The following is a 13,612-nucleotide window of genomic DNA, read 5'->3' as shown; positions in this document are numbered from 1 at the left end:
ATGTTTTCATAATAAGATAACATTCTTTAAGATTGTGCAAGAATTAAATGAGTAAATATTTTAAAAACCCTTAGAACAGTGTGTGGTACACAGTAGGCATACATAAAGGTTTGTTACAATAAAGGTAATAAAGTGAAAATGTTTTCTGGGGTACAAATGGTGTTATTAAGATTAAAGTAGGAGGAAAAGAAACTTAAGAAGAAATATACAAAGTATTATGTCTGTAACTTTCCATTCAAAGCTTTGTGCATTGCATACATGAATATGTCCTTATAGAAATAGAGACTTTTCTCTTGAGTGTGTTTTTACATAAATGTGTCATATTAGGTCTACTTTTAAAAAAAACAAAAAACCCTGCTTTTATTGAAGTATGAAAATGACAGAACAGAGAATCACGGGTCTAGAGACAGAAAGATGGGGAGATAGAGAGAGAGCCCGCTGGGCGATTGGGGGTGGGGGCCAGCAGCACCGGAAACCTCAGCCTGAAGGGATCCCCATGTGGGGGGAGGGGAGCCTTTGGTCTCTCCCCAGCCTCTTCCTTCCCCCTGGCCTGGGCCTGGGTGGGGAGGGGCAGTTCCTCTTTCCTTCCCAAGCACTGAGGAGGCCCCGGCTCCCAAGAGGCTAAGAAGCTGGAGCATTGGTGAAGGGGGAGGAGCTGAGCCAGATTCTTGCAAGACCCCCTGCAGCCCCACCCCCAGGAAGCATGAACAGAAAAGACAGCAAGAGGTGAGAGGACCCTTGAGGAGACTGGGAGTGCCCAAAGCCTCTGGGCCTCCTGCTGCGTGGGAAGGTTGGGAGGCACTAACCAGTTAGTAGGGTGTGGGGCTCCTCCAGGAGCATGGGCAGGAGCAAGGGGCACCTGGTGGAAAGATGCTTCAGGGAGTCCAGAGCCAGCCAGGGCTGGGGCTCTTTGTATGAGTGTCTGTGTCTTGTCCTCGCTCTCTCTGGAGCAGGATCTGCTCTGTTTCCCCTTCTCCCCACCCCCACACTCATCCTAGCTCCCTAGGCTGGGTTCTCTGTTCTCCGTGGGGTCTTCCAGGTTCCCCATCACAGTTGCTTGCTGCCCCCTGAACTGGAAACTCCAGGCTCCTGCAAGGCCCTGCCCCAGAGAGGGGAATGTGACACAAGGCAAAGCGACTCCCCTGCCTCTTAACCGTTCCTGGCTGCTTCAGATACTACAGGGGGCAGACAGCCTGCAGGCAAGGGCCCAGTAGCTGGCTATAGCAGCAGGTCCTGGAATGGGCTTCTACTACCTAGGCAAGCTGGCCCTCCTGTCCTCACAGGGTGATGAGAGTTAGGTTCCTAGTCTGGGCAGCTCCTCCAGTCTCCTCCAGCATGTCTCTGATGTACAGACATAATATCCAGCAGTTTAGTGTTTGGGACCTAATTGCCTCATTTTTTTGGTTGCATGATCTTAGGTAAGTCACTTACCTGATCTGTGCCTCAGTTTCTTCTTTTGTCAATTGAATAATCAGAGTCCCTTCTCAGAGGGTTGCCTAAGTCCTCAGGGAGACTCCAGACCAGTGGTTCTCAAGCTTGAGCATGCATCAGAACTGCCTGGAGGGATTGCAAAACACAGGTTGCTTGGGCTCACCTCCAAGGTTTCTGATTCTTTGGGAGACTGTGGTGGGGCCTGAGAACTTGTATTGATATCAAGTTCCCAAGTGATGCTATTGGTATAGGTTGGAGACCATGCTTTGAGAGTCACTGATCTAGATAATTGTTCAACCCTCCACTCAGGACATATTTGGTACTCAATAAATGCCAGCTGCTACTCAACAACATTCAATACCTTGGATGTGCCAGGGACAGGGCAGTGCCCTTGTTCTGAGGATTTCCCTATTTCTGGCTCCATGCCCCAGGCCTGGTTTTAGTCTGCTCCATCACTTTTTCTCTCTGCATCTCAAGTTCAAGTTCCCCATCTCTGGCCACTTAACAGGCCTAAGGAAACCAAGTCCCTTGCTTCACACTTTTGAAGAGCAAGACATTGAATGTTCATAGCAGGTCCCTGGGGAAGGGGAAGATCCAAGGATGACTCTCATTTTTTCACATGAGGAAACTGAGGTCCAGAGAAACTAAGTGACTGACATAGCCGCACAGCCAGCATACATTTCTCCAACCTCGTTTTGCCTGACTTGTGGAAGCCAAGGCTATTCTGCCTGGATTCTGCTCCCTCTTCCCTCCACTATTCCTGTCTCTCCATTACCCTCTTTCCCCAACTGCAACACCAGCCTCGAGGCTTGGGGAGGCACAAGGCAGAGTGAGGGTTATTTTTAAACTTTCCTTGAAACTGTCTCAGCTTCAGGGACCCCACCCAGCTCTGAAGAGCACCAATACTTTCTCTCTAGGCTCCAAATCCAGGGACCCAAGTGAGGGCTAAGACTCAAGTCCTACAGAAGGGCTGGCTTGGTGGAGGGATCAGAGTAGGGGAGGAGAGGGAGATGGAATCTCAGGGGTCTGCTGCTCTCATAAGGGCTGGGGAAAGAAGGCACAGCATTGGAGAACCAAGAGGAATTCTGAGGAGTCTCCCTGAAGGCAGAATCTCCTATGATGCCCCTGGGGAGAAGAGGGTTCTGGTGATCTTCGCCCATAATTCCCTTTAAGATAAGAAGTAAACCCAGGAATCTGTCAACAGGAAGTATCTCCCATGATGCCTTGGGACTGTATAGTCAAGGGGAATTTGGAGGCAATGCCTGGAGAAGAAATTTCTTATGATTCCCTAGAGAGTCATCTCTCATGATTCTCTTGGTGGGGGGTTCAGGGTAGTCTGGAGAGTCTTTTTCTGATTCCCTGAAGGAGACAGGAGTGACCCTTGGAGTTTACCTGCAGGAGGAGGCTCCCATGAGTCCATGGGAGGTCAGGAATAGCCTGGGGCTTTGCCTTTGGGGCTTTAAGGTCAAGAAGGATTCTGGGGGCCTGCCTGGAGGAAGGGATTCCCATGATTCCCTGGGGGGAATGCCCACAGGAAGTCCCACCAGGAATGCCCAGGAAAGACAGGAGGGCGGGGCCGGCTCCGCCAGGCCCGCCGCCACAAGACGTGCCCCAGCCCCCGGGAAATCAGCAAGGTCATGGCTTCCATGGCTCTGGACATACTGAAAGAGGGCAGCTGCAGTGAAGATGAGCTTCTGGAGAAATGCATTCAGTCCTTTGGTGAGTGTCCCCCTCCCTGGCTAGCCTCCCCAGTCCTAAGGCTGGGCCAAGCATTCTCCTCTCTCTAGGCCTCAGTTTGGGGGGAGGGGTATAACATAGGGTGTGTTGAATGAATCTCAATCACTACATAAGAGATAAGAGAGACACCTGAGTTTCTTTCCTGAGATGTGAAGAGGGAGGAAGTCTGATGATATTTCCATCTGCAACATGACTGCCAGGCACCGTGCTGATTCATGCATAGTACAGACCCGGAAACCGAGGCTGAAGGAGGCCAAGTTGCTTACCCAAGCTCATGCAGGGAGTCACAAGCAGGGTTGGGTTTGAACCAAGTGGTCCAACTAGCTCTGGAGACAGCAGTTCATTGCCTGGAGGCCATTCTGAACAGTCTCCCTTTTCCACCCCCAGACTCTGCTGGCAGCCTGCGCCGCGGGGACCACATTCTCAACATGGTACTGGCCATGCACAGCTGGGTGCTGCCTTCTGCCCACCTTGCTGTCCGTCTTCTGACCTTATATCCTCCCAGCACCATGAGCAGTGGGTGGAGGGCAGAGGGCAGATATGTGAGTCTGAGAGATAGGGACACGGTGAGAGGGCAGGTTTGGGATGCTGGATATCAGAGCCTTAACCAGAACTCAAGTACCAGGAGGCCACAGGGAACACGCAGGACCTGAGGCGGCTGCAGATCTGTCACCTGGTCAGGTAGGACTGGGCGAAGACCTCCATATCCATGACCAAAGACCCTCACCCTGCTACTCCCCTAAAACACCTTCCAGAGACTCCTCAGCTCAGTCCCCGATAGATCCATCCATCCCTGCTCCCCCAAATCCCACTTTCGGACACCGTGGTTTGGTTGCTAAGATCCTCCCAGTTCTTCTTAGAATCCTCACCTCTTAGAGACCCCTAACCAGACCCCACAGACCCTCTCACAGTTGGTGCTGACACCTCTAGCTCTGATCCCCAAACCCGTAGCTCCCACATACTCCAGCCTAGCTTCTAAGACCCCCTTCATCCTGGTCCCCTCAAATCTCACCCCCTGGGACTTCCTCACTATCCTGCCACCTAGTAATGCCACTTCCAAGAGATCCCCTGCCTATGTCTTATTGATCCACCAGCCTGTGCGAAGAGGCCCCCAATCCTAATCCCAGAGACCACACAAGCCTGGTGCCTCTCTAAACCCTGACCTTCTAGAGATCCCCCAGCCCAGCACCTAGAGATTCCTCAGACCAAGGGACCCCTTTTAGAGAACTTCCCTACCCTCACCACCACCCCCAGCCTCATCCCACCATCTCTAAACCACCCTCAGGTACTGGCTGACCCGACACCCTGAGACAGTGCACCAGGAGCCCCAGTTAGAAGAGGCTATAGGTCGCTTCTGGGCCACTGTGGAGCAGGAAGGCAACTCAGCCCAGAGGAGCCTGGGAGACTCCTCTAACCTGTGAGTCAGCCGCTCCTCCTTCCCTCCTCACCTCCACTCTGCCATCTCCCTCCATACCCCCACATCCTCCACCCTAAGCCCCTCCAATACCCTGCCCCTCTTTACCCCCAGCCTGAGCCCTGGTGGCCCTGGCCCCCCGCCCTGCATGAGCAGCCCAGGCCTGGGCAAGAAGTGCAAAGTGTCCTTGCTTTTCGACCACCTGGAGGCAGGGGAGCTGGCTCAGCACCTTACTTACCTGGAGTTCCGGTCCTTTCAGTCTATCACGGTGAGAACCCCCCTCCCTCCAGCTAGGGAGGGCTTGTGGTGGGTCGGGGCCTGGCTGGGACTGAAAGGACCCTGGCCTGGACTTTGGGCAGGGATCTCAAACTCTCAAACTTGGTGCTAGAAGGTCCTGGAAAATGAATTAAGCTGGCTGAGCACAGAGCCCCTGGGGTTCAAACCCATCAGCCCCTTCTTACCTGTATAACTCTGAACTAGTCCCCTCTCTGGGACTCAGTTTTGTTTTGTTTTAACCCTCACCCAAGGATATTTTTTTCCATTGCTTTTCAGAGAGAGTGGACAGGAGAGACTCAGGTGTTGTTTTTTAAATGGAGGTCATAATACTTCATTGGATGATTAGGAGAGTTGAATTAATATGTCTGTTTGAAAATGCTTGTCACAATGCCTGGCACAGAGTAAATGCTAAAAATAGAGTCAGTGCCTGGTCCAGAGTAAATGCTATCATATTTTACCTACCCAATGGTAATTTCATATGTTTCAATCTAGTAAGTGTTAATTATTGCCATCATCCTTTTAAGGGGAGGTAAGGATCTGGTTTTTGTTTGTTTTATATTTTTGTTTTGTTTTGTTAAATTTATTTTTCAATGACAGTTGACATACAATATTGTGTTTCAGGTGTACAACATAGTGATTAGACATTTATATACCTTACAAAGTGATAACCCTGATGGGCTCTGGTTTCTTAATGTGAACATTTCTTGATTGTGTACACACACACACACACACACACACACACACACACACACACAGCAGAGTGCATGTGGGCATCGTTCTGTACACAAAAAGGTTGTAGCTTCAATTCCCATTCAGGGCACATACCTAGGCTGCAGTTGGATTCTTGGTCCAGGTGCCATAGGGGAAGCAACTGATTGATGTTTCTCTCTCACATCGATGTTTCTCTGTCTCCTTTCCTCTCTCTAAAATTGGTAAACATATCCTCAGGTGAGGATTAAATAAATAAATAAATAAATAAACATTTACTTACTGGACTTTGGCCATGGTGACTCAGGGACATGACAGCCAGGCTAGGACATAGGAGGTCATGATGGCTAGGGGATGGGCGTGTGAGGGGCAGGGCCTGAGCGCCACAGCCCACCCTGATGCCCACCTCATCCCCAGCCCCAGGACCTGCGAGACTACGTTTTACAGGGCTCCGTGAGGGCCTCCTCGGCCCTAGAGGGATCCGTAGGTCTCAGCAACAGCGTGTCCCGCTGGGTGCAGGTCATGGTGCTGAGCCGTCCGGGACCCACACAGCGCGCACAGGTGCTGGACAAGTTCATCCGTGTGGCACAGGTGAGGCCCGCCCCGCCGTTCTGCTCGCTTTATGGGAGTTTGCACTCCTTCGGTTCCAGGTGTCCATCCCAGGTGATGACGTCACCATGTCCTGGCTGCGTTCCGCGCCCCCTCAGGCCTCAGTCCTGTGGTTCTTACCAGGACTGTGAGAGCCCTTCTTCCTTGGCCTTGATATCACCTCTTTGAATCCTTCCTGGCCCTATCCCGTGGTCCTAAACTTGGCAGTTGACGACGCCCCTCCTGGCCCCGTCTTTCAAGCCCTATACCCGAATATTCTGTGTCCAAGGCAATGAAAGCCTTGGCCTCCACCTCTGCGGCATCCTCCACCCCAGTCCCTAGGCCCCAGCCACACCTTCGGGCTAGTGACTGCAGCCCTTCCCCTCACCTCGGATCTCTACCTGGCCCCGCCCCAAGTGCCACGCCCCTCCCCTGCAAACCTTCCTTCCCTTCTGGAGAAAAGGGAAGCCCTCCTTCCCCCAGCGTGGCCACGCCCCTTGCGTACGTCCTTGCGGCCACGCCCCTTTGCGTACTTCCTTGCAACCACGCCCTTCCTCCGGCGCCTCCCCGCGCGCTCGCTTCCCTTACCCCGCCCCTTAGACCTGCGGTTCTGCTGTCTGCCTGGGGGTCTCCTCGCCGCTTCCACTTTCTCCCCGCAGCGACCTGCGCCCTTCAAACTTGGAAAAGGGGAGGCCGAGGCAATTCCCCCTGTTGTCCAGCTAACCACACCTGTCTCACGGCTATCCGACCCCTCCATATTCACTCTGGCCCCATTCACCTCTGCTTGGTTTCTAACACCTGCCAGGAGCTGGACCTTCTTGTCTCTCCGCATCTGTCTGACTGGGCAGTCGGACCTCCAGGTGCCTGACACCTTGACATCTGTTCGAATCCCCCACACCTGTCTGACACACATCTGTCTAGTCCAGCTCCCCAAACTCGACTGACTCCCTCTACTTTTTTCTGACCTCACAGTAGTCTATCACCTGCCTGACCTCCGTCTAATGCTTAAGTACCTGCTTGTGGCCCACTCCAGCCTGACACATCTCACCTATCTGATGTCCATACTGGCCCACACCCAAGCATGCCTGAGACCCCAACCTCAACTGGGATACTCTCAATTGGGATGCAGTCATCTGAACCCCCAACTTGCCTGTGCTCCATGAGACCCCCATCACCTCTGCATCACCTTCCCTTCCTAGAAACTCCACCAGCTGCAGAATTTCAACACACTGATGGCGGTCACTGGGGGCCTGTGTCACAGTGCCATCTCCAGGCTCAAGGACTCCCATGCCCACCTGAGCCCTGACAGCACCAAGGTGAGGCCCCACTACCCTCCCAAAAGTTCCAGTGGTCCTGAACCCTCCCTTTTCTCCAACCCTTTCCATCCCTGCCCTGGGCCCTGGAGCCATCTGGAGACCTTGCTTGTCCAAATTCAACAGACCCCTAGGCTCTGTTCTCTGCCATTCTTCCTCCCTCTTTACTCATCCATCCACCTGTCATGCTGACCCCTCTTATTCTCTGCATGTCCAGTCCTGAGCAGGACTGGAGAGACACAGATGAGAGAGATGCTAGCGGAGAACTTGCAGTCCAGGTGGGGAGTAAACGACACCCCAAGAATGCCAACATTTGGGGCACCCATGGGAGGAGCGTGGGATAGGATGTCCTGGGAGTGTTGGGAGAGTGTGTCATTCGTGAGTCCCGTGTGTGGCTGAGGTCAGGAAGTGGCAGAAGATGCCCAGGGGGAGATCAGGTGAGCCTTGCTAGCTCAGTTAAGGTGTCTGGGCTTTATCCAGAGGGCACTGGGGAGCTAGGGGACCTTTGGGAGTGATGGCAGCATCCATGATCAGAAATGGGTTTTGGAAAAATCTCTCTAGCCTGGCAACCCAAGAGGAAGAGCAGTTTGAGAAGATGCTGAGGCCAATGTGGGACATGGAGGGGCTTGGGGAAGTGGAGCGCACACAGGGGGCTGCAAGGATACACCCCTCCAGGGGGCTAAGGGAGAACCTGCTTTCCCGAATAACATGCTGCTCCCCCCTAAACATGGCCTCCCACACAGGCCCTGCTGGAGCTGACTGAGCTGCTCTCTGCCCACAACAACTATGCCTGTTATCGCCGCACCTGGGCTGGCTGCACAGGCTTCCGGCTGCCTGTGCTGGGTGTGCATCTCAAGGACCTGGTGTCCCTGCATGAGGCACAGCCCAGTAGGTTGCCTGATGACCGCCTGCACCTTCCCAAGCTCAACAGCCTCTATCTGAGGCTGCAGGAGCTGGCATTGCTCCAGAAGCAGCAGCCCCCCTGCAGTGCCAATGAGGACCTGCTGCATCTGCTCACAGTGAGCTGCCCTGCCCTGCCCTGGTGGGGCTCCTGGACGCTGAGCCTGGGGTACTGAGGTTTAGGTCCTGTGTGGGTGAGGGGCTGCGTTGCCAGGAGAGAATAGCATTGGGATGTTTGGGCTTTGAAACCAGAGCTTGTAGGGTTTTTTTCCTAACTGTGTGGCCTTGGGCAAGTCACTTAACCCCTTGGCTTCAGTTTCCTTATCTGCAAAATGGGACTAATAGGATCTACTTCAGAGAGTGGTTGAGAAGAACCAATCAATAATATAATTCACATAAAGTGCTTACCTTAGTATCTGGAACACAGTGAGCACTACATAAATGGTGCATTTTCTTCCCATTGCCCCAGCAACACAAGTATCCATTGATCTGAGCTCTAGAATTGCTTTGGGCTTTCCCACTTCTGAACTCCAAGGTTCTGAGCTCACATCACTAGTCCAAAATTCCAGCTTTAACATATCTAGAAATCTAAGCTAAAAGCTAGTAATAATTATTGATCACTTACTCTGGGCCAGGCACTCTATTCCATCTGCACAACTCCAAGGTGGGGACCCTTATCATGCCCATTCTACAGATTTGGAAACAGGGCTACAGAGGTGAGGTCACTTGCCCACTCTCCCATAGCAGTAAAACCTGGATCTGAACCCCAGGCAGGCCAGCTTCAAAACCCATGTGTGTAGCATATGTGAACCACCACACTATTTCCTAAGACTGGAAGTGCATGATTCTGGTGACACATATATACGGGGGCGGGCAAAAGTAGGTTTATAGTTGTATTTAAAAGTTTATTCCTGTACTATTAATTATTGTTGTTTTATTTGTATTGCAACTGTAAAGCTACTTTTGCCTGCCCTGTATATATTCTAATAGTCTAAGGAATTAGAATATAATTCTATAAATGAAGAGACTGGGATTTTGAGGGCCCTGTCTAAGTCCCCAAGTCTAAGACTGAAACATTGATTTTCAGACCCTAACACAGAACCAGCTACATAATTTGCAGGGCCCAAATGTGGGCCTCCTTGTTCCAAATTCTTAAGGCTTTCAAGATGGTGACAGCAGGGCATTAAATGAAGTGGGGATCCTTCTAAGTGTGGGGCCTGCCCTGGAAGCTGGTGCTGCCCCAATATGAGTGCTGCCAAAGGCCCTGTGTTTTGCTGACTCTAAATGGCCATCAGCCCAAATATTTACTGTGCACCCACTGTGAGCCAGGCAGTGCTACAGGCACTTAGTTTCACAGCAGTGAGCAAGTCAGAAAAAAAACAAATACTGACTGTTCTTGTGGGGCTGACATCCTAGTAAGAGAGACAGCCCATAAAACAAAGCAAATAAGTAAATCATATGGGTGTTTAGGTGAGTGTGATAGAGACAGTTCAGGCAGAAAAAGGCATGGAAAGGGGGAGGGGTTTTTAAGTAGGATCAAAAAAGCCTCGGTGAGAAAATGGCACATCTGTACTAGGGGACAGGTGCTGTGAAGAGTGACTAGGTCTCAGTGGGAGAGAAGACCTTGGGCGTCCCCAGAGAGGAGGGAGCTGGAGGTAGGAGGATGGAGACAGAGGGTCTGTAACACCCTGCCCACCCCCAGCTTTCCTTGGATCTCTTCTACACGGAGGACGAGATCTATGAGCTTTCTTACGCCCGGGAGCCTCGCTGTCCCAAGAATCTGGTAAGACCCGACCCTTGATCTCTGACCTCCAACCCATGCCTATGCACTGACTCACTGTGCCCCTCTGTCCCTGCCCCAGCCACCCTCCCCCTTCAAAGCACCCCTGGTGGTGGAATGGGCCCCTGGTGTGACACCCAAGCCCGACAGGGCCACCCTGGGTCGGCATGTGGAGCAGCTGGTGGAGGTAAGGAGGGGACTGTGGCCTGGCTGCTGGAGGGCCAGGAAGGAAGCTATCTGTATAGCTCTGACCTGGGAGAGGGGATCTGAGACTGAAGGGATCATGACTTGGCCTTACTCTCCCCTTCCCATGCTCCTCTGAAGTCCGTGTTCAAGAATTATGACCCTGAAGGCCGGGGAACCATCTCTCTTGAGGACTTTGAGCGACTCTCAGGCAACTTCCCCTTCGCCTGCCATGGGCTTCACCCACCCCCGCGCCAGAAGTAAGTGGTCTGACTCCTAGGTCCCCTGCAGATGAGGATACTGGGGTTACTAGGACCTGGGGTCTGGAAGAAGGGGACCAGTCACGCTGAAGCAAGGTCTCTGCCCCCAGGAGTGGCTCCTTCAGCAGAGAGGAGCTAACGGGATACCTGCTCCGGGCCAGTGCCATCTGCTCCAAGCTGGGCCTGGCCTTCTTGCACACCTTCCACGAGGTCACCTTCCGCAAGCCCACCTTCTGTCACAGCTGCAGTGGTTTCGTGAGTACTTGGCCTGCTATCACCCGTGGGGCCCATCTTCTGAGTGTCCTAGCTCCTCACGGTCTGGGCTCAGAAGCCAGCCCTGAAATCCAGAAAATCCTTCAGCCTCAAATAACCCCTACACTTCATCTACACCCTAAACATTGGATGTTCTCTACATCCGTATGATTCCAAAGTCTAGCTTATGTCCAAATCCCAGATGACCTATATCCTGGATAACTGCCAAGAAAGGCATAACACCTAAAACCCCATTTAATCTACAAGCCTGGGTAGATTATGTCCAATCAACCGATCTCCAAGTCTCTAGACTCTAGATAATTCAAACCCTGGGTAATTTCCAAATGTACCCTCAAACTCTGGATAGTGGACAGATCTCAGTCTCTAAGCCAAGGCTAATTTATAAACCTTGGCCTTCCCAAATTTGCTTTTCATTCACTAAATATTATTGAGTACCTCCTGTATGCCAGTACAGTTCTAGGCTCAGGGTGTATATGGGGGGGCACACAACAGGAAACACAACAGACACAATCCCTGCCCGCAGAATTCCAAATCTGACCCAATTCTAATAGCCTAGATGACTCCCCAAGCTTGAGAGAACCTCCAAATTCCTTTAATCATCAGATCCCAAGCCTCTAGCCTTGAGAATTCCCAAAACCTGGATGGTTTCCACACTTCTGAACAGCCCCTACCCCATCCACATCCCTCCCTCCCCTAACTTTGGTAACCTATTCTGCTCTCTCCCCAGCTCTGGGGTGTCACCAAGCAAGGCTACCGCTGTCGAGGTAAGTAGGACATCAGTGAGGAGGGAGGGAATTCAGGACTTGCAGCCTGGAAGAGTAAGGGCATGGACTGGGCCTTTGGCCACTAACCACTGCCTTCCCCTAGACTGTGGGCTGTGTTGCCACAAACACTGCAGAGACCGGGTGAAGGAGGAGTGTAAGAGACCAGGGGTCAAAGGCGATATGAGCCCCCCAGGAGCCCCCGTCCCACCCACACCAATACCTCATGCCAGCTGTGGTAAGACCCAGGGAGTTGCAGTCCTGGGAAGGGGGCTCAGTGCGTAGGGATTAATCCCAAGGCCATGAAGTTCTTTTTAACAGACCCACATTCCTCCCGCCCATACCCCACAAACAGGCTCTGAGGACAGTCTTTCCTACACACACTCCCTGGAACCTGAGATGGGGTGCCACCTTCACCATGCTTGGACCCAGACAGAGCTCCCACACCCTTCCTGGGAACCAGAGACGGTGAGGAGGGACTCCCCCCTATCCCCAGCTGGATACAGGGGAGACCAACTCATTTGCCTGGAGAACCCAAACAGATTTGGGGAAGCATTGGAAAAAAGGTGCCAAAGTCCTTAAGTACTTGAGTAGGAGAGTATAGATTCTGGTCAATTTTTACTGTTGTTAGAAAAAATAGAAATTTCAGTATGTTGAGGGGGAAAAGGGATAGCCACTAGAATAGAAAAAGGATTTTAAGGAGAAAAAATAAAATAAGATGGCAAGAATAAGGCCAAGTATATCAGGAGCTACAATAAATGTCCATGGAGTAAATTCCACCATTCAAAGGCAGAGACTCTCAGATTTGGTTTTTAAAATGTCCACAGGGGACATTCATTCATTCACTTAACAAAAGTCTGGTGAGGTACTGCTCCTGGCAGTGAAACATCTGGACATTGTACACCCCCCATACCACCCAATGTCTTCCTCCTTCCAGGTCCCCCTCCCAACGATGGCATCGCCACCCATCCAGTCCTCCAAGCCGAATACCTAGACATCACCTTGGTCTCCTCTCCCTCCCTCCCCACAGAGCCAGTCCCAAGTCATGTTATTGGGCCTCCAGCAGAACTCCCAAAGGGACTGCCTCCTTTGCATTCACACTGCCTTTGTTGAGGCATTGAAGTGTCCATCATTTCTTACCCTGGAAAGCTATTTTCTTCTTTTGCATCAGAGTAGCTATTAATCACACTCCCTTTCCCTGCACTTAGTTAAGTATGCAGCTCCATGTTGGATACGTTTAAACTTTAGCATTATCTCACCAACTCCTTAAATCTCCATTTTACAGATGAAGAAACTGAGGCTCTGTTCACCCAAGGTGGCAGAGCTCCTAAGTGTTGGAGGCAGGACTCAAACCCAAGTTTTCTGTCTACCTCTAAAACAAAAGCTTCTGACCAATGTGCAATACTGACAGTCAGCGTGCGTCAGGAGGGGGAGGGGATAGGGTGGACAGAGTCCCAAATGCTGGGGTCGACAGGAGAGAAGGCTAGAGAAGGGGTGGAAAGGGGAGCCTGTGACACCTGAGTCTGATCACATGGTTCCATTTCAAGCCAGAGCCCTCACTATAGCCCACTCCACACAATCTGCCCCTATTACTTCCCACCACTTGCCCTCTTACGAATCCTGCTTCGGCTACACTGGCCTCAATGGTCCTAGAACATGCCAAAAATATTCCTACCTCAGGGCCTTTGCACTGGCTGTTCCCTCTGTCTGGAACATTCTTCCCCAGAGGCCCACATGACTCCCTCTTTGGGACTTAGCTCAAGTGTCACCTCAGTGAGGCCAGCCCTCACCATACTCAAAGTTGCAATCTCCCCATGATCCCGATCCTACCTTCCTGTTTTATTTTCCTCTAAAGTCCTTTCCTCATCTGGCAACTGTACATTTCATTATCATTATTGTTGTCAAAAGTCAGATTTTCATTAGCTGCACCTTTCACTGCTTTATCCCCAGGGGCTAGAACAGGGCTGGCACGTGGTGGGTACCTGGTA

At 51.8% G+C, this 13,612-nt stretch overlaps 1 protein-coding gene across 1 annotated transcript; it reads left to right on the top strand.

Moving 5' to 3' along the window:
• The first annotated feature begins 703 nt into the window (after positions 1-703).
• Positions 704-12,618, top strand: RASGRP4 (RAS guanyl releasing protein 4). The gene is made up of 17 exons (XM_087826670.1): positions 704-726; positions 2,966-3,150; positions 3,556-3,661; positions 3,787-3,849; positions 4,454-4,585; positions 4,697-4,850; positions 5,984-6,157; positions 7,354-7,470; positions 8,211-8,486; positions 10,070-10,150; positions 10,230-10,334; positions 10,472-10,590; positions 10,701-10,845; positions 11,591-11,627; positions 11,731-11,862; positions 11,980-12,092; positions 12,562-12,618. The coding sequence occupies exons 1-17, from the start codon at positions 704-706 to the stop codon at positions 12,616-12,618; spliced, it is 2,019 nt and encodes a 672-aa protein (XP_087682796.1).
• The last annotated feature ends 994 nt before the right edge of the window (positions 12,619-13,612 follow it).

The sequence above is a fragment of the Miniopterus natalensis genome, chromosome 18 (assembly GCF_054644295.1).
Source record: "Miniopterus natalensis isolate mMinNat1 chromosome 18, mMinNat1.hap1, whole genome shotgun sequence".
Lineage (NCBI taxonomy): Eukaryota > Metazoa > Chordata > Mammalia > Chiroptera > Miniopteridae > Miniopterus > Miniopterus natalensis.
The sequence above is the reverse complement of the archived record's forward strand: the minus strand, read 5'-3'. Positions and strand labels throughout refer to the sequence as shown.

What these genes read in the sequence shown, in the direction of transcription:
- RASGRP4 (XM_087826670.1), top strand. Translation starts at nt 704, where the DNA reads ATGAACAGAAAAGACAGCAAGAG. An exon ending in GGTCCTTTCAGTCTATCACG is followed by an intron (nt 4,851 to 5,983) that starts GTGAGAACCCCC and finishes CCTCATCCCCAG; the next exon opens with CCCCAGGACCTGCGAGACTA. An exon ending in CTCGCTGTCCCAAGAATCTG is followed by an intron (nt 10,151 to 10,229) that starts GTAAGACCCGAC and finishes TCCCTGCCCCAG; the next exon opens with CCACCCTCCCCCTTCAAAGC.